General features: G+C 43.7%; 1 protein-coding gene across 3 annotated transcripts; it reads left to right on the top strand.

The window, feature by feature from the left end:
- The first annotated feature begins 8 nt into the window (after positions 1-8).
- LOC126951298 (protein lifeguard 1-like) lies at positions 9-26,203 on the top strand. 3 transcript variants are annotated; one of them, XM_050785343.1, is made up of 10 exons: positions 9-379; positions 5,479-5,753; positions 9,377-9,455; positions 10,751-10,804; positions 12,302-12,392; positions 17,043-17,080; positions 17,166-17,253; positions 20,340-20,429; positions 23,260-23,307; positions 25,675-26,203. In XM_050785343.1, coding segments are annotated over exons 1-10 (915 nt in total). In that variant the 5' UTR covers positions 9-377; the 3' UTR covers positions 25,825-26,203. The 3 variants fall into 3 exon arrangements, with proteins under 3 accessions (XP_050641300.1, XP_050641302.1, XP_050641301.1); XM_050785345.1 differs by having other exon boundaries at positions 31-379; positions 25,609-25,676; XM_050785344.1 differs by lacking the exons at positions 17,043-17,080; positions 17,166-17,253 and having other exon boundaries at positions 31-379.
- The last annotated feature ends 1,775 nt before the right edge of the window (positions 26,204-27,978 follow it).

Below are 27,978 nucleotides of genomic sequence, written 5' to 3'. Positions count from 1 at the left end.
CCAACTGCCACTCTCCTAACTGTCGCTCAGAACATTACCTCTCAGTCCCAGCGCCTGCCCAGGCTTTGGATGACCTACCACTAGCTCAGGAGCTGGGAGAGCTACTTGAGGGCCAAGTGAAAGCCTCATTTTGTGATTCAGGCACCAGCCAAATATAGTTTCATGAGGAAAACTCAGTTGCCTGTGGCTTTGTTTTTGTTTTTGAGTGCTTTGAAAATCTTGCTGCCTCTCCCGCTTCTGATTTGCAAGACACTGGAGAGGAAATCAACTTGGTTATCTGAGCATCCTCTAGTGCCTCTCAGCTCTGCGTGAAGACTGCTTTCCTCAGAGGAGTCCAAACTTTATCAAAAAGAGAAATATTTCCTTTTCTCTTCACAATGTAAATATCTTTTTCTGTTATTATATAAGTAATAGATGCTCATTGTAAAAATTCATACTATTCAGGGTGTGTTTCCCAACTCTGCTGGGTCAGAGATGATCATATGAACAGTTTATAGTGTATCTTTCCAGTCTCGGGAAGTGTGTGTGTGTGTGTGTGTGTGTGTGTGTGTGTGTGTGTGGATGTAGGTACAACATTAATGTGATCTTGCTCAATGTTATTTTCTAATGTTAGTTTTTAAATTTAAAAGTGTGTAAAAGTGAACTCTCCACATCAATCCATATATATCTGCCTTTTCCTGTGCCAAAGTTAATTTAACCATTCCCCTGCTGATGGATATTTAAACTGTTTAAAATTTTTTTGTAGTTACAAACAATGAACGGTGTAATGAACTTCCTTATGCATGTATCTTTGCCTATTTGTATGGATAGGTTTGTGGGATACATTTCTAAAAATGTAACTGTTGGGGCTAAAGTAAGACACATTTTGAATTCTGATAGACGCTGCTAAATTGCCACCGACCCGGCAAAAGTTTATGCCCCCATGAGGGTGTCCCAGGACTGATACTAGGCAAGTAGGCACAGTGCTTAGGACTCACGATAGTTTTAGGGGCCATAAACACATTTTAATTTTTTAAAGCAGGAGAAAAAAGTGAATGTAATAATGAATATGTAATAGATAATGACTCCGGAAAGGATTATACTCATCTTTGTACCAATGCAGTCATAACATACAATTTTTAGTATTTTTTGGAGGAAGGGGCCCATGAACACAAACATGTGTAGGGTCCATGCAGGTCATTCTGTGGCCCTGGATTCTCTATTACCTATCTCTTCACAGCCTTGCAATTCTCAGACTTACCTTTTTCATCTTTGCCAGTCTTTTTGGTTTTTACTTGCAGTTCTTTGGTTATTTGTGAGGTATCATCTCCTAAGTTTATTGACCATATGAATTGCCTACTGATGTTCTTTTCTGTCTCTCTCTTTGTTTTAGAGACAAGATCTTGCTCTGTTGGCCAGGCTGGAGTGTAGTGGCACAATCTAGCTCACTGCAGCCTTGAACTTTTGGGCTACAGAAATCCTCCCATTTCAGCCATCTGAGTAGCTGGGACTACAAGCACAAGTCACCATGCCTGGCTAATTTTTTTTTTTTTTTTTTTTAGAAATGGGATCTCACTATGTTGCCCAGGCTGGTCTCAAACTCCTGGACTCAAGCAATCAATCCTTCCACCTTGGTCTCCAAAAACATTGAGATTACAGTTGTAAGTCATTGTGCCTGGGCTTTTCTCATCTTCTTACTGGGTTGCCCATTTTTCCTTGTTAAAGTTCTTCTTACAGTATAGTAAATATCACAAATATTATACTTAAACTTTAGCATTTTGGCCAGGCGCAGTGGCTCACGCCTGTAATCCCAGCGCTTTGGGAGGCCAAGGTGGGAGGATCACGAGGTCAGGAGATCGAGACCATCTTGGCTAACACGGTGAAATCCCGTCTCTTCTAAAAATACGAAAAAAAAAAATTAGCTGGGCATGGTGGCAGGCGCCTGTAGTCCCAGCTATTCAGGAGGCTGAGGCAGGAGAATGGCGTGAACCTGGGAGGCGGAGCTTGCAGTGAACTGAGATCGCATCACTGCACTCCAGCCTGGGCGACAGAGTGAGACTCTGTCTCAAAAAAAAAAAAATTGCGTTTAATATTTGTAGTGGTATCTAAAGTGCTCCTGTACCCCAAATCTGCCAAGCATTTTTTTTTGAGACAGAGTTTTGCTCTTGTTGCCCAGGCTGGAGTGCAATGATGCAATCTCGGCTCACTGCAACCTCCGCCTCCCGGGTTCAAGCGATTCTCCTGCCTCAGCCTCCCGAGTAGCTGGGATTACAGGCACCCATAACCATGCCCCGGCTAATTTTTGTATTTTTAGTAGAGATGGGGTTTTGCCATGTTGGCCAGGCTGGTCTCCCACTCCTGACTTCAGGTGATCCGCCTGCCTTGGCCTCCCAAAGTACTGGGATTTACAAGCATGAGCCACTGGGCCCGGCCAAAGCAGTTCTTATATGGTGTCATTCTTGCAAAGACTTACACAAATATTCCTGTATTTTTTTTTTTTTTTTTTTTTTTTTGAGACGGAGTCTCGCTCTGTTACCCAGGCTGGAGTGCAGTGGCGCGATCTCGGCTCACTGCAAGCTCCGCCTCCCGGGTTCACGCCATTCTCCTGCCTCAGCCTCCCGAGTAGCTGGGACTACAGGCGCCCACAACCGCGCCCGGCTAATTTTTTGTATTTTTAGTAGAGACGGGGTTTCACCGTGGTCTCGATCTCCTGACCTTGTGATCCGCCCGCCTCGGCCTCCCAAAGTGCTGGGATTACAGGCGTGAGCCACTGCGCCCGGCCTATTCCTGTATTTTCTTGTAGAATATCTATGGCTATTACTACTCATGATAATATCTTTAGTTCATCTGGCATACATGTTTGTATAAGATGTGAAATAGCTATTAAACTCTATTTTGTTTTCCAAGTACATAGCTAATTTTTCCCACACCATGGGACAATAATTTGAAATTTCACCTTTATCAAATATTAAATTATCCTTTGTACATCAGTCTGTTTCTTGAATCTCTTCCAACTCATTGATCTGTTTATCTATTGGCACACTATTACCACAGTTTTCATTAAAAAGCTCTATAATCTTTTGATTCCTGATAAAAGTAAATCATCCCTTCCACCATAAACCTCCTCCTTCTAATTTTTTTCTTGATTATTCTCACACCTTTACTCTTTCTGATAAACTTTGGACTTACATTTGCAAGTACTGAAAAAAAAAATCCCAATGAATTTTGTAAAATTTGGAGATTAATTTGAGGAGAAAGGACATCTTTCCCACACTGCATCTGCTTCTCCAAGACCTGGCATTTTGTTCAGACCTTCTATTTATGCCTTTCCCGCTTGGCCTTCAGCTTGCCCGAGGTTTTGCTGTCTCAGCAGTGTCCTTCTCAAGCCCCTTCGTGACTCTGTGCAACAGAACGCAGCAGCAGGGGCTTGCCTGAGACTTCATGTTACCCAGAAGGTTAATAGGGGCCTTTTGCTTTGCAGTTTTTTGTCCATTTAGTAGCGACTTTCTTTTTTTTTTGAGACGGACTTTCACTGTGTCACCCAGGCTGGAGTGCAGTGGCGCGATCTCAGCTCACTGCAACCTCCGCCTTCCAGGTTCAAGTGATTCTTCTGCCTCAGCCCCCGGAGTAGCTGGGACTACAGGTGTGCACCATCACGCCTAGCTAATTTTTGTATTTTTAGTAGAGATGGGGTTTCACTGTGTTGGCCAGGCTGGTCTCGAACTCCTGACCTCATGATTCACCCACTTGGCCTCTCAGAATGTTGGAATTACAGTTGTGAGCCACCGTGCCCGGCCTAGTAGTAGTTTCTTAAGAACTGTGTTCAGGCTGGAAGGCACTGTGGCAAAGCCCACTGCCATCTCATATCTGGATTTCTGGTCTCTGCCTCACTTTGGCTTAGTGTGGCCCATTCTCCACACTACCTAGAGTAACCTTTCTTTCTAGGAGATCTCCATGGTTCCCTGCTGAGAAACCTTCCTTGATTCCCCATTGTATTAGTTTCCTGTTGCTGCTGTTACAGATTGCCACAAACCGAATGACTTAAAACAACACACATTTATTATCTTACAGTTCTGGAGGTCATAAGCCTAAAACCAATCTCACTAGGCTAAAATCCAGGTTCTGGCAGGGCTGGTTCCTTCCTGGAGGCTATAGGGGAAAAGACATTTCTTTGCCTTTTCCAGCTTCTGGAGGCCACCTGCGTTCCTTGGCTCATGGCCCCCTTCTTCCATCTTCAAAGATAACAATTGTATCACTCTGACCTCTGCTTCTGTTGTCACATCTCCTTCTCTGACTCTGCTCCTCCTGCTGCCTTGTTATACCTATGATCATAAAAATCCTTGTGATTTGATTGGACCAACCCAGATAATCTAGGATCATCTCCCCATCCCAAAGTCCTTAATCACATCTGCAACGTTCCTTTTGACATGCAAGGTAACATAGACAAGGGTTCCAAAAATTAGGACGTGGATATCACTGGGGGACTCCTATTCTGAAAAATCATACCCATGGCTTTCAGGATGAAGTCCAGACTCCCTAACTCGGCTTGCCAGCCTCTCAGAGGCATGCCCACTACTTCTCCATGTAACCTCATTCCACTCTCCCCTTCAAACTCCCTGCTCCAGGTACATTTCTGGAACTTGCCATCCCTGCTTTCTCTAGTCCTGGTCCAGGCTGGTTCCTTGCCTGGAAAACCTCTCCCCACCTCTTCACTTGACTAATCCCTACTCACTTCCAGCCACGGCTTAACCTTCAGTTTCTCTAGAACCTTTTGACAACCTCTTCTACTCCCTGCAAGTTCCTCCAGATTTCCTTCAGGGCTCTCAAGACTTCCTCCAATGTTCCTGGTCTGCTCATATTGCCCTCTTTTCTTTTTTTTTGAGACAGAGTCTCACTTTGTCACCCAGGCTGGAGTGCAGTGGCGCGATCTCGGCTCACTGCAAGCTCTGCCTCCCGGGTTCAAGCGATTCTCCTGCCTCAGCTTCCCTAGTAGCTGGGATTACAGGTGCCTGCCACCACGCTTGGCTAATTTTTGTATTTTTATTAGAGACAGGTTTCACCATGTTGACCAGGCTGGTCTGAACTCCCAACCTCAAGCGATCCGCCTGCCTCGTCCTCCCAAAGTTTTGGGATTACAGGCGTGAGCCACCATACCTGGCCTGTATTGCCTTTTATATGATTGTTTGATTATATTGTCTTCCAAAATGTAAGCTCTTGGAGGGCAGAGACAGCAAGGGCATCTTTATGCTTGGCACTCATTAAGTTTTTGCTGAATAAATTTTATTTAAAAATTAATTTCATAATACAATCAAATTATTTTACTCTATGGGTTTCATCTTAAATGTTATCATTCATTTAACAAATATTTACTGAGCACCAACTTGGTAAGTATTGAGCTAAGGCAGTTAAAATTAAGAAGAAATCGCCTAACGACTATGAGGATGCTAAGGTTGTAGAGGTGTGATCATAAGGACTTGAAAAACAATTCTCCCCCTTTAGGAAATTGGACTTGGAGGTCAGCGAACCAATAGACTTTGGTTCTGGAGATCATCAACATCTGATTCGGAAAGCAGCAGATAAAAGCATCCAGTCCGAATCTGGTGAGCGCTACACACCTTCATCTTCAGCTGGGCCACAAGAAACTCGGGAGAAGCCACGGCCAAAGGCCACCGAGCAGTTGAATACCTATGTGGTAGAAATTTCAGATGACATCACCCCAGGTGATAGCAATGCAACTTTAGGCAATCCTTTCTCAGATGCATCTGTCCGCAGAGGTGAGAATAAAGAAATTACCTTTTTAGAAGAGAAGAGCACATGTTCTCTTAAAATGTTTCCACAGTGTAGATTGCCAGATATAATTTTGTTTTTAGTTTTTCTGAGTCCTGCTTTCTCGTAAAACATGATGTAGGACTGCTATAATTGACTGCTTCCAAGTTGTCCAGGGCATTCAGAAACTCATAAGAAACATATGGTGAATAACTTTTTTTTTTAAGGAAATATGAATTAGTCATGGATCATAAAATGTTTTTACTTGTATACAAGGTGATACCATAATATTGGCTTAAGTTTTAAAGCTTCCGCTCTGCCACCCTTAGGCCTTCTGAGGGCCTGGACAACTTGCAGGTGGACTGAGAACTTTGAATCCTGTTGGTCTCCCTGTGGCCCTCACCACTCCTTTCCTGTGGCTGGAAAGCTGCCTTTTGGAGCTCTAGCCTTTGAGGTAGGAGAAGGAAAAGGCAAACAGCCAAAGGCAAAGTAGAGCCAAGAGAGGGCTGCAGGTATCCTGAGAGTTGACCAAGCCAGTCTTCTTTTCAGAGGAATTTCTAGAAACCACACCCAGAGTTTTGAATGCCACATCATTGACCCACCTGTATCACATGGCCACCTCTATCTGGAGTTGTTCAGCTGAGCCCACTGGCTGTCTCTGCGATCAATACCAGGCCGACACAGGGTGTTGTGCAAGGGCAATGTTATTGCATTTTGTCCTTACAACAACCCTACAAACACAGAAGTTGTATTGCCATTTTACAGGTGAGAAAATGAGGCTTAAGGAGTCCAATCGAATTAGTCTTTCAGGTCTAATTGAAAAATATGTAGAGCCTCCTTGCCAGTGTAAGAGTCAGTTATTTATATCTGCCTCTCCTGGAGGGTAGAGGCTGGCCTTTGTCCAGTTAAAAAAATTATATAGTATATGAAAAGATGTAAGTGCTGTGGAGAAAAGGAAAAGTATAGCAGGGTAATGGATTGAGTTATGGGGTTTGTCATTTTTTAAAGCAGCATTATGGAGATCTAATTTGCAAATCATAAAAATCCCTTTTCAGTGTACAATTCACTGGTGTTTTGTATATTTAGAGTTGATAATCATCAACATGATCAATTTTAGAACATTTTCATCACCTCAAACAGAAACCCATACCCAGACTAGGCGCAGTGGCTCATGCCTGTAATCCCAGAACTTTGGGAGGCCGAGGCAGGTAGATCACTTGAGATCAGGAGTTCAAAACCAACCTGGGAAGCATGGTGAAACACCATCTTTACCAAAGGAAAAAAAAAAAAGGAAAGAAACCCATACCCATTGGCAGTTACTCCCATCCTCCCTCTCTCAAACCCCTGCCACTACTAATCTACTTTCAGACCTCTCTATGAATCCATTTTGAACATTTCATGTAAATGGAATCATACAACATGTGGTCTTTTGTGATTTCCTTTCACTTAATGTTTTCGAGGTTCTCCCATGTTGTAGCATGTGTCAGTATTTCATTCCTTTTATGAATGGGCCATATACAATTCCATTGCCTGAATAGAAAACCTTTGTTTATACATTTATCAGTTGACAGACAATTAGATTGTTTCCACCTTTGGGTTATTTTGAATAATGCTGCAGTCAACATTCATATTCAAGTTTTTGTGTAGACATATGTTTTCATTTCTCTTGGGTGGATACCCAGGAATTGCTGAACCATAGGATAACTCTGTTTCACATTTTGATGAACTGCCAAACTTTTCCAAAGTGGCTGCACCATTTTACATTCCAAGCAGCAATGTATGAGGGCTCCTGTTTCTCTGCATCCTTGTCAACACTTGTTATTGTCTGTCTTTTTGGTTATAGCCATTCTAGCGACGGTGAAGTGTTATCTCATTGTACTTTTGACTTACATTTCATTAGCAAATTTTCTCTTATACTTATTGGTCATTCATATATCTTCTTTGGAGGAATGTCTATTCAAATCCTTTGTCCACTTAAAGAAAGCAACAACCATTTTATTATCTCTCATAATTCTGTGGGTTGACTCAGTTGGTCAACTCTTATATTGGTCTTGAATTGGGAGCTCTCATTCATTTATAGTGAGATGGTAGGTGAGCTGCTATGGCCATTATGACTCCACGTTATGGCTTGCGGTTGGTGTTAGTTGGGGATCCAAATTCATCCTTTTGTAGGTGTATATCCAGCTTCCCAGCACCATTTGTCAAAATAATTATTCTTTCTTCATTGAATTTTCCTGGCATATTTGTTAAAAATCAATTGACCATAAATAGAAAGGTTTGTTTCTGGACTGTCACCTCAATTCCATTGATCTCTATGTCTATTCTTGTGAGCCTGGGCCACATTTAATATATTCCCCCACAGTCCCTGCTACATAGCAGATGACAAATTAATGTGAGCTAAATGAATATTTTCATGTAGGCAGCATGCACTTGGGAATATATGCTCTGCTATTTTTATTAAGATAGCTTAGATCCACTGCTTTGTTGTCATACTTCCTATGCATAGAAACTGCCCAGCAAAAGGATAGTTGACAATCCTATAAGTTAATTTTAAGCAGCATTACTTCTTTTTTTTCCTTTGAAACTGGGATAAAGCCACACAAAAGGCAAATTGCCATTGCCAGTGCTATATTCAGAGGGCCCAGGATGTAAGCAGAAAGAGGTGCCCATGTGCTGTGCCTTGTATGTTGGCCTGTCATTCCTTTGGAACTCTTTGGCCTCATGTACAGTTCACCAAGTTATCTATTTATGCATCAGGAAGCAGAAGAGAAGAGAGTTACTACAGGCAGGTAGGCTGGAGAGGAAAGTGGCAGAAAAGCTCCACAAACTCTCTGCAGCCCAAATCCATCTCCAAGGAGACATCCCCTCTCCCCACAGTCCTGAAGCGCTGCTGCTGTCTGGTGCAGGGAGGTAGTTTCTCTGGATCCCTAATGATGGGCCTGTGACACGGTGAGGCTTTCAAATCATGTTTGATCCTAAGGAGGATGGGGTGTGCATGACAAGGAATTAAATTCCTTGATGTCTCACGCCTGTAATCCCAGCATTTTGGGAGGTTGAGGCAGGTAGATCACCTGAGATCAGGAGTTTGAGACCAGCCTGGGCAACATGGCGAAACCCCATCTCTACCTAGAAAATACAAAAAAAAAAAAAAAAAAAAAAAAAAAAAATTAGCTGGGAGTGGTGGTGATCTTAGCTATTCAGGAGGCTGAGGCAAGAGAATCGCTTGAACCCGGGAGGTGGAGGTTGCAGTGAGCTGAAATCGTGCCACTCCACTCTGGCCTGGGCAACACAGTGAAACTCTGTTCCAAATAAAAAAGAAAGAGAGAAAGAAAAAAGAGAAAATTCTGGAGCTCCCATGGATAAAACAATCAGATCTCCGATAAAACACCTCTATCCAACCATCTGGATTGAGTGTGCTCTAAAAGTTCTATAGAGCTGCATTTTTGTTGTTATTCCATTTGCTGACTGTAAACTAGCACTGCCTTTCTCATCCTAAAAAAAAAAGCAAAAAAAAAAAAAAAAAAAAAGAAAATAATAATAATCCTTTCATTAAATGTCAAAAATAAGTCATTACATTTATGTAGTTACTTTTGACTATTTTGTCATAAAAATAATGTTTCTGTCTCCTCAGCTTTCATTATCAAAGTGTTCCTCCTCCTGTCAGCTCAGCTGTTGCTCACTGCGGTAATTACCAGTGTGTTTATTTTCTGGTAAGTCTTTATGACTGATGTAGAATTAAGTGTTAGGTTGTTCACATTAATTCTTATTGAATCAGCTTAATTTAATTTTGATCATTTAAAAACAGTTTGTCTCTTTTTGTTTTTCTGAGGCAACTCCTAGACCAAGGTGGTAGTAGATTTCTAGAATTTTACTTTCACTTCCTAACCGAAGCAAAAAAGCTTTTTTTAAACTCTTATTTTGGACACTGCTTTCTTTTTTATTTTCTCCTGAGCTGTTTCCACAGTTAAAACTGGATAGAGAAGAAAAGGTGAGCCGGACGTGGGGGTTCATGTCTGTAATCCCAGCAATTTGGGAGTCTGAGATTGGTGGATCACTTGAGGTCAGAAGTTCAAGACCAGACTGGCCAAAATGGCAAAACCCTGTCTTTACTAAAAATACAAAAATTAGCCAGGCATGGTGGTGGGTGCCTGTAACCCCAGCTACTCAGGAGGCTGAGTCAGGAGAATAGCTTGAACTTAGGAGGTGGAGGCTGTAATGAGCTAAGATTGAGCCACTGCACTCCAGCCTGGGCAACAGCGTGAGACTCTCTCTCAAGGAAAAAGAAAGGTGAGATTATGGAGACCTTGGAGGCTGGAACAGTGTTAAATCCAGAAATTATTTGAGGGGGCTGGGTGAGGTGATTCACACCTGTAATCCCAGCACTTTGGGAGGCTGAGGTGGGAGGATTGCTTGAGGCCAGGAGTTTAAGACCAACCTGGGCAACATAGTGAGAACCCCATCTCTACAAAAATAAAAATAAAAATTAGCCAGATGTGGTGGCACATGCCTGTAGTCCCAGCTATTCAGGAGGCTGAGACAAGAGGAACACTTGACCATGAGTTCAAGGCTGCAGTGAGCCACGATCATGCCACTGCACTCCAGCCTGGGCAACAGAGCAAGACCCTGTCTCTAAAAACAAAAGAAATAACTTATTTGAGGGACTATGATCTGTCACTGCTTAAACATATCCTATGAAAATCTATATTTATGAAACAAACAGATGAGAAGTTTATTTCTTTTGCTTTGCACACATATCAATCTCAGCATTTTAAAAATAAAAACCTTTATTAGGACATTTGCATTCATCCAAATTTTACTTATAACTTATTATGAATATATCTATTTTAAGAAAAAGAATGTTTCACTGTTTCATCCCCATCCATCATTATTCATCAGTTAGGGTTTCTTCCTTTCTTCTTATGATATCGCTTTACTTCTACTTAAATACATATTAGTTAGTGAAATATTTATTGTGTAAAACTGTGTTAAATTTTTTTTTAACCAGGGAGGCTTTAAAAGTTTGGGTGCTTAAAAACCCCTGGTTCATCTATGCAACCTTGTAAGTATCATTGGACTTAATACAATTTGTTTTTTCTACTGTCTATTGCCTGAGGTTCTTTTACTGTTCAAAATGAGGTACAAGGTATAGCATTCTTGAAATGATAAAATTATAGGGATGAAAAATAAACAAATTAATGACTGTCAGGAGGTAGGGTTGAGTGTGTGGGTGTGGGTGTTACTATTGTCAGCCTAAATTAATGACAGACAGAGAGGCTTCCTGCAGAGTGTATTTGGAAGTGGCAGGGGCATTGCAAGGTGGGATACACAGGCCATGATGGATGATGGAGAGGTTGGAATAAGAGGAAGTCTTTAAAAGGCAAAGAGAAGTCTATGTAAATTATTTTGAAACAAAGATCATTGGCCACAGGGGCTTGTCACGGGAGCTGGTGCTAACTCATTGGTGGAGATAGCCATTACCAGGCAAGTGTTTTTGTCAGAGCAGCTTGGCTGGAATGCTGCGATCTTGAGGAATTTTTTATGATATACCCTGTTATAGACATGTAGGCAGGACATGTAGGGACATGTGGGGCATATAGAAATTTCTTGTGGGTTTTTAAAAGGCCTTTGGGCTAGTTCTTATCTCAGATATACAGATCCCCTCCTTCATGGCCTCTGGCTCCATTCTGGGTGTGACCTAAGTGACTCCATCTTGGCATCGGTGACTTTCACACTCTACAGGGCTGGGGTAGTATAAGAGAGGTCTTTGTGCATGTTTTCTTGAAGGGATAGTTCTGAATCTTGATTGTGAGAGTGCACATAGATTTGTGTCATAATTCGATGATACAGAATTATATATATATATATATACTGTATCAATGTAAAATTACTGGTTTTGGTACTGTATTATAAATACATAAGATGTAACCACTGGGGGAAACTAAGTGAAGATTTCATTGGACCTCTTTATCTCTTTGCAAATTCCTGTGAATCTATAATCATTTTAAAATAAAAATATTTTAATGCCCATAAGTTATCTGTGGATGGAAATGAGAAAAGTTAACTTTAAAAGCTAAGAAGGCCGAGTGCAGTGGCTCACACCTGTAATCACAGCACTTTGGGAGGCCAAGGTGAGCGGATCACCTGAGGTCTGGAGTTTGTAGACCAGCCTGGCCAACATGGTGAAACCCCGTCTCTACTAAAAATACAAACATTAGCCGGGCTTGGTGGCAGGTGCCTGTAATCCCAGCTACTTGGGAGGCTGAGGCAGGAGAATCGCTTGAACCTGGGGGGTGGAGGTGCAGTGAGCTGAGATCGCGCCATTGCACTCCAGCCTCAGGGACAAGAGCGAGACTTCGTCTCCAAAAAAAAAAAAAAAAAAAACAAGTTAAGAAAACGCAAAAATAATAATTAACATTTTTGTTTATAATACTATGAGATAAGTAAGATCATAGTAATACTATGATCTATATCTACATCTATTTATCTCTGTATAATATAATATGCTATGATATAGTCACTGAAAACAAATAACACGTGGTTTTAAATTATCCTCCAGCCCAGCATTTTTTGTGGTACTGATTATACTTGCTTGCTGTGGGAATCTCCGCCGTCAGGTGCCTGCAAATTACATTCTCCTGGGATTCTTTGTAAGTAAACCTTGTCAGCACCTGTTCTAGTTCACCTCTGAAATATATTTTTGTCGCGTTATTAAATTCTTTCATTTTATTATGGAAACTCTTCCTGTGGAATAATACAGATAGAAATTATGTGTGAAGCGTTCTCTTGGCGGAATTTTGTTTGTAATGAAGTAGTAAACTTATGAGATGGTATCACACCCTTTGAGCAGATTAGGGGATCTGGGGATCTGGGCGACTTCGTGCCGGCACATTTGCCTCTGATGAGGCCACCTGGGGGCGCGCACTCCCGAGCCTGGGTTACACTTCAGGAACAGTTAACCTGGCTATTGCCGGACCCCTCTCAGGCGCAAGTACATTTTGTTATGGAGAGTGGTTTCCACGTCTAGTTCACAAAGTCATGTGCAAGAAGTTTATATTTCTTTATTCTTGTAAAATGTATTTTATTTCTTCTTCAAATCCCACTGGGAGCAGAACCCATCTCTGAGCGAGGTTCTCCCTCATTTCCACAGCTTGCATCTCAGCTCACGAGGGCTTTTGCAGCACCGCAGAGTCAGGGGCTGAGAGGGCTCTCCTGATCCGCGGCCTGGTTCCCGGTCCCGGGTTCCGGGTTCCCCAGCGCCTCATTGTGGTGGCTTCCACTCACAAGGCCTCGCCACACCTGCCCATTTTCTGTCGTTGGTGCCACCCTGGACCACAGAACACTGGGTGGCTCCCTTTCTTGTAGCCAATTCCTTTCTGTGCTGCCCACAGGAACCCCAGGATCGTGCCAGCTCTCAGCAGGTACCTGAAGCTCCTAGATTTTTCTAAACCTGAATAGAACTCGAATTTCCACCAGTTTCCCCGCATTCCAACTCAGGGCTTAGCTGCCCAGAGGTCACAGGGCTCCTCCCCAGTGACCTGGCATCCTTCAGGAGTCAGGCGGAACAGTCAGGCCAAACCTCTTGCCTCCCGGGGGTGTGGCCTCTCTGAAGCTCACAGATAGTAACTCCGAGAGTGTTTGGGTCCTCTTACGAAAACCCAGAACCGTCTCAGTATGATTCAGGAGGGTGTCAGCAAACAGTTCTTTTTGGAGAAGTCTCTCACCCTTGTCGCCCAGGCTGCAGTGCAATGGCACGATCTCGGCTCACTGCAACCTCCACCTCCCGGGTTCAGGCGATTCTGCTGCCTCAGCCTCCCGAGTAGCTGAGATTATAGATGCCCGCCACCTCGCCCGGCTAATTTTTGTATTTTTAGTAGAGACGGGATTTCACCATGTTGGCTAGGCTGGTCTACGAACTCCTGACCTCAGGTGATCCGCCCGCCTTGGCCTCCCAAAGTGTTGGGATTACAGATGTGAGCCACTGCGCCTGGCCAGCAAACGATTCTTTTTTTGGGAAGGTTGGCATTTCTACCCAAGCAGTGTTGATCTTTCTTTCATGGGAAGATTTATTTGCCAATTGATTTATTCCCCATCTGATTCCAAATCAGACTTGAGGTGGCTTACAAAAATATCAATAATATAAAGATAAGATCAATTAATGGAAAAATCTGATGAAAGGAAAAATAGGGTAGAAAAAGTTAATGATTAGATTCGTGGACAAAATGCGTCAAGTCCTATGCTCGTGTCTGGAGCCTAGGTTTGGTTCTGCGCCCCCTGGTGGTCAAAGCGAGCGGGAGCACGTGACCGTCGGTGAGACTCAGCACCAGTACTGTGTAGCGACCCTGGGGATTTACATGCTGGGAGGAATAGCCGGCTCCTGAGGCTGGAGAAGACTGGCTGCCCGCTGTTCAGGTTTGGACATTTCCTCACCTGCCAGAGCATGGAGGAGCCTTCGTTAGCTGGTGTGGGTACCCTGCTCACTGCCCAGGCCAGCAGTGGGGTGTCCCAGTTCCTGCGCTGACAGCAGAGATCACACTCAGAACGGGGCGGGGCTGGAAGCCAGACGGAGGCGGGAATCTGGGAGCCGAGACGGTGGGGAAGGGCGACAGGAGGGCGTGCTGGTTTCCCAGAAATGTTTGAGTTTTTTATTTAAACATTTTAAATGGCCTTAACGTTTATTACAAGAGACAAAAGTTATTGGTCTCCAAGGAAGCTCTCATCTCTGAGGTTTTGCTGTTTATCTCAAAGCAAGTAACGGCTTAAGAGATATTATACAGGGGTAAAGCATTTGTTATGTCTTCCAGACTTAACGTCATGTCCAAGGGTTAGAAGATATATAGGAAAAAGCCCATTTCAGAAAAGGAGTTGAGGGAAAAAAGGAAAACACATTCACTGACAACAGCTTTTGTCCCATAGAATTTTGGCCCCTTGAGCCCATGTTCTGAGCTCTTGAAGTCTTCAGACAGTTGTGACTTCCACGGCCTCTTCCTACTCTCCCTTCCGCTCTTTCCAAAACCGAAATCCGTTTTCCAGCTTGAAACCATTTCCTCTTCTCTCTCCCTGTCTCCTCTCAGTTGCTCCCAATTACACATACAGTCACACATCTACATACACAACACACAGTCACACATTTACACACACAACAGTCACACACACCCCACACCGCCTCACACCATTCACACCACACACCCTCCTCACACCACATACACACTCACACACACACCACACATTTACACACACCACTCATAGCACATACAGTCACACACACCACACATTTACACACACCACTCAGCACATACACACAGTCACACACACACCACACATTTACACACACCACTCATAGCACATACACACAGTCACACACACCACACATTTACACACACCACTCAGCACATACACACACAGTCACACACACCACACATTTACACACACCACTCAACACATACACACACAGTCACACACACCACACATTTACACACACCACTCATAGCACATACACACAGTCACACACACCACACATTTACACACACCACTCAGCACATACACACACAGTCACACACACCACACATTTACACACACCACTCATAGCACATACACACAGTCACACACACCACACATTTACACACACCACTCAGCACATACACACACACACACCACACATTTACACACACCACTCATAGCACATATGCAGTCACACACACACCACACATTTACACACACCACTCAGCACATACACACTCACACACACACCACACATTTACACACACCACTCATAGCACATATGCAGTCACACACACCACACATTTACACACACCACTCAGCACATACACACAGTCACACACACACCACACATTTACACACACCACTCATAGCACATACACACAGTCACACACACCACACATTTACACACACCACTCAGCACATACACACACACACCACACATTTACACACACTACTCATACCACATACACCACACACACATGCACGCTCACACACTTACACATATTACACAGACACAGAGGCACACACACCATACACACCTCACTCACAAACTCACACATACACCACCCACACCACACACATGCATACCTCCTTTATGTGCTGCTGGAGCTGGAGAAATAGGAAGCAACTGATCCAGTGTAGGAGGAAAAAAGTCATCTGGAGAGGAAGGTTGGAAGCGAGCACATTATTAAATATCATTTGTATGGAGACTAGATACACTGTTTTCCCTATAATGGAAATAGAGACAACCTACTTCATTAAGTTGTACAAGGTAGAGAATCAGGCGATTACCCACTGGGTTTGGAAATGCCAGACAGGCGACCCAGGACTTTGGGGACTCCACTTCTTTCCCAGCCTCTGCTCCCAGCCATCCTTGGCCAGCGGGAGTTCAAAGCCCTCTCTCGCAGGCCTCGTACTAGGATGTGCCTTCATTTTTACCCCTGGAGACTGGAGGAGTCTTTCCTGGCTCTGCCTGTGGACCAGTGGGTCAGCCCAGTCTCTGGATTTGCCTCTGGCAGAGCAGCCTTGGGGCTGGGCATGCCTTTAGCCCTGTGGCCACTGCTCTGTCGTCCTCACGCCTTGGCAGGTCTGTGGGCCTGGGCACAACCTCAGTGCCTTTCTTGGTCTCATCCTCCAGCCTGACTGCCCACTGGCTCTCAGCCCCTACCCTTACCGACCTTTCCCCGCACCCCTGGCTCTATCTGCATGATGACAGTCCTCCTAAGCCCGGGGCTGGCACCTGCAGGTGCAGCTCCACACTCTGCTCTGCCAGTATCTGCCCTCCAAGCCCCATCTCCGGCACTGGGAAGACCTTGGTTCTCATCCCATGTCTGAGGTTGGAAGGCTGTCCCTCAGGTGCCGTGGAAAGTGTCTGTACCCAGAGTGTTATGAAGCTTAGATATCACATATCCTGTCCTGATGAAACATTGATACTGTGTGGGTGGCCCCCTTTGATGAATGACAATATGGTCTACAAATGAACCTTTTTACCTTGGTTTCTACATTCATAATTAATACATATTTAATTCACTGAGTATGTTAAAGTTACTACAGTGTTCAAAGAAATGTTTACTAATACTTTTCTCTTGTCCATCCTAGGGAGGATGTTACGGAAATATTGAATTCTGTTTATTCCCCATAGTCACCCTGTGGCTGTGTGTGCCAGGCTGTGCCTATTCCCCCTTGCTCCCTAGACCCTGCTCGGAAGCACACCCCTCAAATCACCTCTTCTGAATTCTGGGCCTTGCCCCCATGCCTCGGGAAGCAGGCTTCTGATTTATTGTGAATTTTGTTTTTAGACAGCTCTTGAAGGTCTGCTGCTAGGAGCCATATCAGTGTGAGTCTTTGATACACATTTCCTTTGATTTGTGTGTGCTTTTCTTGGAATGTATGTGAACAATAATCACAGTCTCTGGTTTTAGTTTCTACAAGGCCGAGGAAGTGTTATGGGCAACAGCTGCAACCACTCTGGTGACACTAGCACTCACTTTGTTTGCTCTACAAACAAAAGTAGGTATTATTGAAGGGAGTGTGCCAGGTATGTCCCTTTGTCCCCGAAACATTTCCCTATGCCTCCCCCTGCTCTCTCAGTCCTGGAGGTCTCACCTTCAGGGCCCTCTTGCCTTTGGGCTTTCCATGGACTTTGGCCAATGGGGAGTCCCAGCTGGAGACAGAGGCAGGAAGGGAGAGGTACTGATTCCCATGGCTTCCTCCCAGTGACAAGTTCTTGTTCGGCTAGCGGTGTACCTTAGCAAGATTCACTGCCTATCACAAGATGGCTAACTCAACACACCTTCTGGGCTCCTGTAACTGCCCCCTCTCCTTTCCCCTTTTGGGCCTGGGACTGGTAACAGCTCTTTGGCTGGCTGCCAGCCTAGCTTACTGCACTACCCGTTCTGGTTGCCTGCAGACACTTCTGTGGATAGTTCCTTTACAAACAAACCCTCCTCAGATCATTCTATTTGAGTGTGTCATCTGTTCCTTGCTAGGGCGCTGACTGATACAGGGAATTTAAAAATTTAAAAGTTGTACCGTTTACCAGGCTCCAAAATGCCAAGATGTCCCAGAGGACATCTCATAATTCGAGATTATTTCAGTTGAACTGTGAGATGGCTCAGCCTCTGTCCAACCATAGGGTGTTCTTGAGATCTGATGCAGCATTTCCTGTGGCCCCTCCTTTCAGTCCTGGTCAGTTTCCTTTTGTAAAGAATGGGCTGGCCTTAGTCAGGTAAATAACTTACACAGAAGGGAGTGCATTTCCCAAGCTGTTTGGCAAACATCATAAGGAAGGTCTTATACACATGCTGAATTTTAGCCTTTTCCTGGTGGAAACGGAAGTGTCAGAGAGACAGAAGGATCTACTAGATATTTAGTCAAACTGTATCAAAAGTTAGAGATTCAACTTTAATTGATGATGAGATCAGTATTTGCCATCTTAAAGCTGGTCATTTGTAGATACCAGCCAATTTGTACACAGATAGGCTTCCTTGCAATGAGTAAGGTGGGCCACTGTGGAATGCACAGATTTCTTAAGCCATTTAAAATACTCTAAGATGGCTGGGTGCTGTAATCCCAGCACTTTGGGAGGCTGAGGCAGGCAGATCACAAGGTCAAGAGATCGAGACCATCCTGGCCAACATGGTGAAACCCCATCTGTACTAAAAATAAAAAAATTAGCTGGGTGTGGTGGCACGCGCCTGTACTCCCAGCTACTCAGGAGTCTGAGGCAGGAGAATCACTTGAACGCAGGAGGCGGAGGTTGCAGTGAGCCGAGATCGTGCCATTGCACTCCAGCCTGGTGACAAAGCAAGACTCTATCTCAAAAAATCCTCTAAACTGCCAGAATACTTTTTTAAAAGCCCATTAGTATTTTAAGTCACGGGTAACCTATGACCTGGATTCAGGGGAGTGAATATTACATTGCAAAGTTTTTTTTTTAATTGTTTGTTTATTTATTTTTGAGACAGGGTCTTGCTCTGTCACCCAGGCTGGAGTGCAGTGGTACAGACATGGCTCATTGCAACCTCTACCTCCAGGGCTCAAGTGATCCTCCCATCTCAGCCTCCCAAGTAGCTGGGACTACAAGCATTTGCCACCACCCCCGGCTAATTTTTAAATATTTTATAGAGTAGGGGCCTCCCTATGTCGCCCAGGCTGGTCTTGAACTCCTAGGCTCAAGCAATGCTCCTGCCTCACCTCCAAAAGTGCTAGGATTACAGGCATGAGCCACTGTGCCCGGCCAGAAAGTATTTTAAAGATGGCATTGACGTTGATGACTTTGAAAGGCAGCTGAACCCATGGTCAACTACATTTTTTCCCTTTGTTAAGTTATGTGTTGGGGATGGCAAAATTCAGTCCAACCACAACCCAAGGGATGCAGAGGAAATGTAGGAACACAATGAGTCTGAGTTTTTTCATGAACCCGAACTGTCGACTTAGCCGGGAGAAAATTAACTAAACGTCCATTTGGTTTAACTGTAATTGGATCTCACAGTTGAAGCAGTTCCTTTGGGCTGGGTGATAGTGTCATGTGGATACAAAATGCTCAGCTGTTCAGCCTCCCTGTCTGCCTGCCTTTCTCTCTAAAGTGGGGCTTGGGAATTTGGGATGTGGCTGTGGTTTGTGTGGGCTCTTGGCACTGGCCAGGAAGGGAACGGGGTGAGGTTGGGGTGTGGACGCTATGGCCCACCATTGTTCCTGGATGACGTCACCTGGATCCCAGAGTGACTGCATGCTCTGTGGGCCTCTGAAGCTGACAGCCCACCACAGGCGTGACTTGGAACCTGTTATCTCTTGGGCTTGGTCAGAGCTGACAGGGCTCCCCACCTGAATTTACCTCACCCCAGTTATCCTGCCTTAATGATGGGGGAAATGAAAGAATTAGGAAAATACTCTTGCAAGAAAATATACTGAATTACAGGCTCTTGTTTGTCTGCATAATCTAATTTTTTTAAGGCCAGAAGATAAATATCCTCTTTCTTAAGAAAACCTTAATCTCCTCAGGCTGATTTGGGTCACTGATTTATAAAGACAAAAACAAAAACCACATAAATGCATTTCCAAATTACAAAAGAATCATTAGCAGTAACTTCTGAAAGTTTAGTACATACTTTTGTTAAAATATATGCATATAAATGTGAAAAAGATAGCCAGTTAACACCTTGGTATGTTTCACTCCATTAATGTTTTCTATGTGCATGCTTTTGAACATATAAATGATTATATGATCATCCTATACCTTCAAATATGCATCCTACTCATTCAATGTATTTTTATTATGGGAAATTTCATATAAGTACAAAAATAGAAAAATATAATGAACCCCTAGGTACCCATTACCCAGTTTCCAAATATCAACTCATGGCTACTGGCATTTCACGCATACTTCTACCTTTTTCTCCCAGTCAATATAACACTTTTTATGTAGCATTTTTTAGTGGTTGGAGCTAATGTATTTTCATGGTTCTTGGAATTGATCAGGGTAAATTATTAGCAACGGGCCAGTTTCTTCTATGGGGTATAAGATGCATCTTTAAACATCCTAAAATGTCTTATAGATGATAACTGAGTTGTTTATGCTGTTTATATTTCCTCAGTGGGATTTTACCTTGCTAAATGGAGTGCTGTTCGTTTTCTGCTTCGTGCTTTTAATCTATGGAATTATCTTAATCTTCGTGCGATCATATGTGAGTGAGATCTTACTGGGAAACCTCAGAGAATTGTTAAACATATAGATGAAGTGCTGGTTATGTTAGTCTGGGTCCTCTGAGAAGCAGACGTGGAGTTGGGGATAAGCACGCAAAGATTTTAGTAGGAGAAATGCCTACGAAAGAAAAGGGGCAGGGAGCCAACAGCTGGGGGAGCTGTCAGACCATGAAGGCATATCAGGCCTCGAGTGAAGGAGAGGGAGGGGAGGCTGAGTGGGAGCACACGGCGTGGTCTGAGGGCGGCTCAGCAAGGCCATCAGGAAGTCCCAGAGCTAAAGTCAATCATCAGGGTGGTGACGTGTCTTCCAGGGAGGGCCCTGCTGCTCCCAGCAAGGACTGAGAAGGGGGAAGCATGGCCTAAGTGCAAACTGCAATGGGTTGCACAGCACAGCAGCTGTGCTTGTGGTCAGTTCCATTCTCCTCCTGCTAAATGAAGGTTTGTGAGACAGATCCTAGTGGCCCCCACAGTGGTTGTTAGGAAGTACCATGGGCAGAAACTCTGGCATGTGAACATTGAGCCACAACCCTAGACAGTTGTTCTTCTCCAAGAGGGTCTTGAGGTGAGCCTACCCATGAGGGCAGGCCAGATTCCTTCTCCTATATTTGGGTGCTGCTCGTTTGAAGTACCAGGAGTGGAAAGAAAGACTTGTTTGGGCCTTTCTGATAGCAGCCTAGAGGAGGCTCCTTATTTTCCAATTCTAGCTTTTTTTTTCTTTAATGTATTCATTGAATTCTTACTAGATATTGGACATAGGCCTATGTGTTTTTCACAAAACATCACATTAAATTCTGACAACATTCCTGAAAAGTACATAGCTCATCTATTTTATAGATGAGAAAACAGACTCAGAGAAATTTAATAATTCATCTATATCCCACAGGGAGTGAGTGGCCAGCGTGGCACTGAGGTCAGGTCAGGGCGACTCGAGTTGACCATGCTCTTCCCACCTCATTGCACAGTCCATGGACTGACTCTGAAGGGCTGTAGAGACCGAGAGGTGTGATGTGGCCTGGTGCTGGCAATCAGTCAGTGGCTCCTGTGTGGAGGCCAGATCCACTGAGAGCTGGTCTGGGGCCTGGGACCCTTTTGACTAAAACCTTAAGGCCAACTTGGTCCCAATGCTGAACCAAGGAGTTTCTTGGGCGACAAGTGAACTAGTTACATGATCTTTAGACATACACAGAATCAACAGTTCTTGGTGTTATGAATGATCCCATAGGCTTCGAGCTAGGAAGGTGGCACCTGCACTTTAGAGATAAACTCAAAGGCATCACAAAGATGGGCCTTAAAAGGCCCCAGTTCTCCACTTATTAATGGCAGCAGAGATATTGGTAGTAATAATGCAAATATTAGGTGGGTTCCATAAGTCTTTACAGTATAACTTAGGTGCAGTTAAAAAACTCTTTCCCACTAGATAGATAGATCTTAGTTCCCATTCTAAATTTTCTGTCACAAACATCTACAGTCTTGCATATGTGTTTAAATGGAAGGCTTTGTTGGAGCCATTCCCTACGTCTACATGCTTGTTGGACTTTGGCAATTTTGAAACCTTTGGATTCCAGTGATCAGGTGTTTTCTTGCTATTAGCTCAGTCTGGAAATACTGTGTCTCCCAGACTGTATCACTGGCTTCTGATTGTCTTCACCAAGAAACTATCCTTGGTGAAAGCTGGCAGTGCTTTGCCCACCCCTCTCAGAACCAGCTCTCTCATCCTGAAGAACTCTTCAGGATGCTGGTGCACTCATCACCTGAGCAGTATATACTGTATCCAATATGTAGCCTTTTTTCAGATTTTGTACTCCATTTTTTAATCCTCTTCCCCAATAGAACCAAGTCATTTGGCATTTAGACTAGTTCCATTTCTGACTGGGGCTGTTTGTGTTGCAAGGAACAGATACCACTCGGACTAGCTTAAGGCAAAGAGCCAGAGAAACTCATAGACCTCCTAGGTGGGAAGAAGAACTGGGATTCCGAGGAATGGTTAAAACCCTGCCTTCCTCTCTGTGGCTGAGTTGACTAGCCACCTCTGCTTATAGCAGTAATAGTGCCAGCACGCGCTAAAGATACAACAACCTCTGCTACTTGGTTCCCTCTATCCTGAGAATTGATTTCCAGCTGGCTTAGTGCATCTGTCTAAGCCCACCGACATATCAGAAGTCCCTGATCAGTCATCAGACTCACTGTTTTTGGAGCTGGGGTCTTCCACTGCTTGTCAATCAGCTCTAGCTAGGATGTGTGAAGGTCACTATGACCCCAAAGCTTCCTGTTCCTTGAACTGAGGGGAGAGGGCAGATTCTCTAGAAGGACTATGTATGTGGATGGGGCACAAAGTGAAATACGTCTAATACATTCTACTTGCCCTACCATGCATGAGACATTTAGCATGTACTTGGTGAATATTATTTGGCATGTGCAAGCTTAGTTTTTATTTGCTTGCTCATTGGAATTGAGTGGGTGCTGTTGACTAAAGAATGCTATCATGGACTTTAGGGACTTAGGGGAAGGGTGGGAGGAGTGTGAGGGTAAAAAGGCTACATATTGGATACAGTATATACTGCTCAGGTGACGAGTGCCCCAAAATCTCAGTAATCACCACTGAGGAACTTACCCATGTAACCAAAAAGCGCCTCTTCCCCAAAAGCTATTGAAATAAAATAAAATTTAGTTTTAAAAACAGAAAAGATGAATTCCCCCACAGATTCAGCTTTCTTGATATTGGTTCCTTATCTGGCAGCGGTGACCTAAGTGACCCCTTTCATTATTCCAAATCTTTTTCTTCATATACAACCGTATCCTTTCTCTTTGCAGTGGCTGCATCTATTGTATGCTGGACTCGGAACTGTGCTCTTCTCATTCGTAAGTCCATTGCTCCATCTCTTTGGTAAAGAGTGTGATATGTGCAATGACAAGCCCTTGTGCTAGGCCTGGAGTCACATGGGGTTAGGAATTCACTGGAAACTCTTCAGCTCCTTTTTAAAGGATCATATTTAAAACCATTACCCTCTGGAGAGCCAGATGGTCTTCCCAATCCATGAAAACATCACTTTTGTTGAAAGAGTGAATATTTCAGAAAAGAATAAAGAATTATTTATAAGCTTTGAAACTTAGTGTAGCAGGGGTGTGGTTTCTTTTTTGTTTGTCCCTCCAGACCAGTTTCTATTCTTTCACAATAGAAACTTCTCCTAGAGAACTGGTGGAGGTCACTGCTAATGTATCTGGGAATGTCTTTCCTTCCATTTAGTCCCATCTCTTGCTGTCGTATCTTTAAAACTATTTTAAGGAATGTTTTATTTAAAAAGTAATACATGCACACATTTTAAAATTCAAACAACATAGAAGATTATAAAATGAAAATTAAAGTCCCTCTCTTATCCCCTATCTCTAGAAGGAACAACTGTTAGCAGTTTCTTGGAATCCTTTTAGAATTTCTTTACACATAGGCACCATTTCTTACACAAACTTAGCTATACTATGTATAATGTTCTGCCTTTGCTTTTTCACTTAAAAATAATGGCCTCCACATATTAGCAGACCTGGGTCCAACTAATTTTTTTTCAAGGGCTGCATGGAATTCCATTTCATGCTTTTATCATATCACATCTTTCAGGGTTTTGTTGTTTTTGTTTGTTTGCGACAGGGTCTTGCTCTGTCACCCAGGCTGGTGTGCAGTGGCATGATCATGGCTCACAGCAGCCCCATCTCCTGGGTTCAAGCAATCCTCCTAGCTCAGCCTCCCCAGTAGCTGGGCCTACAGGCACATGCTACCACATCTGGCTGGTTGCATTTTTATTTTTAGTAAAGACAAGGTCCTGCTACGTTGCCCAGGCTAATCTCAAACTCCTGAGCTCAAGTAATCCTATCTGCCTTGGCACCTCCCAAAGTGCCGAAATTATAGGCATGAGCCACTGTGCCCAGCTGAGATTTTATTTTTTAATATTATTTATTTTCAAAATTTCCAAACATATCGAGAATGTATTGATACATATTCAGAAGGATCAAGAATGGTGTAATAAACCCCACATATTATCATTAGGCTTAAACATTATCCACATTTTGCTTCAGTTTTATTTTGTTGGAATTGTGTTATATCCTTCAAATGTTAGAAAAATTCACACCAGGAGGTTAAGGTTAAGCATATATATTTCAGATGAGATAGGGTGTGTTTAGGGTGGTATGGGTGGAGACAAGGTTAAGCATATACATTTCAGTTTTCTCATTTTTTTTCCTATTTAAAGGGAAATTATTTGCATTCATTTTCCTTTATTCCTATACTCTCGGACCTTTTGTGTTGATGCTTGCTGTATTGATGCTTGCAAACAATGTTTCCATGCAAAAGTATGTTGGTGTTTCTGTTTCCCGTTTGCAGGCAGAGTAAAAACGATTGTAGACTCAAAACAGGTCTTCCCTATGCCAAACAAATTGCTGGAAAAGAAAATTGAATTTTGGGGGATGCTTAACTCTCAGAGTTGGGGGGCATGCGGGTGAGGCAGGGTGCCTCATTCCCAAATGCTTACAGGAGTCTGAATCCTGGCTGGGGCTTCCCTGTGGGTTGGTTGTGTCCTGGGTGGTATCCTGAGCCCTGTTCCTCCTGGATGGGCGGGGCACCACTGGATCGAGCTCATCCCATGTTCCTGTCAAGCACATAACCTCTCCCGAGAAGCTGCAGTCCTAACCATCCCATGCATGTCTGTGAAATGATTGAGAGTCATTATATCCCCTCTTATAAGAAGCAATAAATTAAAGTCAGAGATTTGGGGACGGAATGGAAAGAAAACCACTTCTGCAGAGAAACTGGGACTCCAGGGTGATAGATGGAGGCTAAGAGCAAAGCTGCATCCTCTGCCATTGGGTTCCCCCCCCCTTTTTTATAAAGATGATGAATTTATCCCAGTTTGCCTGGGACTGAGGACTTTCCCAGAATATCAGAGTCTTGGGCAAATTGGAATAATTTGCCACCTTAGCTTTCCTTCCAAAGGTGCTGGAATGAGACATAGGGAGAAACGGGGGAGAAGGGATTCACAGCTGAGGTGAGGCACCTGTTTTTATAGAGTGCAAACTTGGGGACCCAGTGACCAACTGGGGCTGTAAGAATAACATATTCAGCCCAAAACAGACTTTTGACAATGTTTCTCCTGATGCTAAAATATTTTTTTTCAGATCATTTGAGACACTTATTTCATAGAAATGTACAATTTAAGTAGCTAATTCTTCCTTTTCTTCAAGTACTTGGTGATGGATGTGCAGCTCATGCTGGGAGGGCACCACCATTATTCCCTGGACCCTGAAGAATATGTTTTTGCTGCCCTGAACATCTACTTGGACATCATCAACCTTTTCATTTTTATTCTGCGTCTGATTGGACTGGGACGGTAGTCACACAACCAAGGCTGGCTCATGCGGAGAAGAGGAAGGAGGGATGCTGTGAAGTGTTGCCAGGCTCGGGCATGCAGAAGTCACCATTTTAGAAGCTCTTTTATTTTAAAAATATTTAAGAATACTTTTTTTTTTTTGGTCCAATGAAACCTAGCATTGAGTAGATGATAGCTGTAGTTGTTATATTTTCAGTTCCATTGTCACGTAGCAAAACTTTCTGGGGACATTTCTAATTTGTATAGATTCAAAAGATAAGTATCATAATTACATACTTACAAACATTTGTAAGATGCCCATTCCTTTGTTGGAGTTTTCTGAACACTATTTAAAGCTGTAAACAACATATCTCCACATGAATACAATTGACTACAGAAACCTACATTTACTTCTTTCTCTTCTCTTGATTTGGACATTCTGTGGGAATATTCTGGCATCTGATATTTTTAAAGCGATAAACCAAAAGATAAATCAAAGAATTCTGCCTTTCTCTTGGATTCTAGAGTCAGGCTGGAGAGAGTAATAGCATCCATCTGGTGGAGTATAGAGAACTTTAATCAAGTTCATGTACATGAAAGGCTCAGGACAGAGCGTTAGCTGCTATTGTCACCATCCCACCCATGCTTCTGGGCTTACCTCAGAGACCACTTCCTCTGACTGTTGGAAAAATTAGCCTTCTTTGGAGTCCCAAGGTATTTTTAATTTAATTTTTATTTTTAATTGTGATAAAGTACACATAGCATAAAATTTGTCATCTTAGCCTTTTTTTTTTTTTTTTTTTTTTTGCCTTGAGATGGAGTCTCACTCTGTCGCTCAGACTGGAGTGCAATGGCACAATCTTGGTTCTCGAACTCCCGACCTCGAGTGATCGCCCACCTTGGCCTCCCAAAGTGCTGGGATTACAGGCATGAGCCACCGTGTCTGGCCCATCTTAATTATTTTTAAGTGTACTGTTCAAATGTGTTAAGCGCAACCAATATCCAGAACTGGTTTTTTTTTTTTTTTTTTTTTTTTTTTTTTGAGACAGGTTCTCACTCTGTCATCTAGGCCAGAGTGCAGTGGCACAATCATAACTCACTGCCTCAATCTCCTGGGCTCAAGTGATCCTCCTGCCTCAGCCTCCCAAGTAGCTGGGACTATAGGCACACACCACCGTGCCAGGCTTTGTGTGTGTGTGTGTGTGTGTGTGTGTGTATGTGTATGTATGTGTGTATGTGTGTGTGTGTATTTGTGTATGTGTGTGTGTATGTGTGTGTGTGAGAGACAGGGTCTCACTATGTTACAGTGGGTAGCTAGTGTTGTATGAGCAGGTTGGGGAAGGGCCCCCCGCCTCACACACACCAGGAGTGTTGGGTGGCCATCAGATGATGGTCAGGCGGTTGTTAACTGTCTCGCTAAAGTAATAATTGGTCACAGCTGGCACCAGGGAACGGCCATCTTCTAATAGATAGAAAACACCTGAAACTGGTGATCAGCTGCTTCCTAACAAGATCTTAGGAGGTGGGAGAAGGGATGCAAGAGCCTGTAAGTATGCCAGTGCATAAAACCCCAAGTTAAAAGGTCAAATTGTGCACTTGCCTTTCCAGCCGTCTGCTTGGCCCTCTTCCAAGTATACTTTCTTTCCTTCCTGCTCTAAAGCTTTCTCATCAACTTTCACTTGTGCTCTAAAACTTGCCTCCATCTCTCCTTCTACCTTATGCTTCTCAGTCGAATTCTTTCTTCTGAGGAGGTAAGAATTGAGGTTGCTGTAGACCTGTATGGATACTGATATGTTCTGCTGGTAACATACTTTGCAGACCTGTGTGACTTGGATACTTGCAGCTGCTAACAACTATGTTGCCCAGGCTGGTTTTTGTTTTTTTTTTTTTTGAGACGGAGTCTCGCTCTGTTGCCCAGGCTGAAGCACAGTGGCGCGATCTCAGCTCACTGCAAGCTCCGCCTCCCGGGTTTACGCCATTCTCCTGCCTCAGCCTCCCGAGTAGCTGGGACTACAGGCACCCGCCACCTCGCCCGGCTAGTTTTTTGTATTTTTTTTAGTAGAGATGGGGTTTCACCAGGTTAGCCAGAATGGTCTCGATCTCCTGACCTCGTGATCCGCCCGTCTCGGCCTCCCAAAGTGCTGGGATTACAGGCTTGAGCCACCGCGCCTGGCACCCA

This window comes from Macaca thibetana, chromosome 3 (genome assembly GCF_024542745.1).
Source record: "Macaca thibetana thibetana isolate TM-01 chromosome 3, ASM2454274v1, whole genome shotgun sequence".
Taxonomy (NCBI): domain Eukaryota; kingdom Metazoa; phylum Chordata; class Mammalia; order Primates; family Cercopithecidae; genus Macaca; species Macaca thibetana.
Note: the sequence above shows the minus strand (reverse complement) of the source record. Positions and strands in the feature narration are given on the sequence as shown.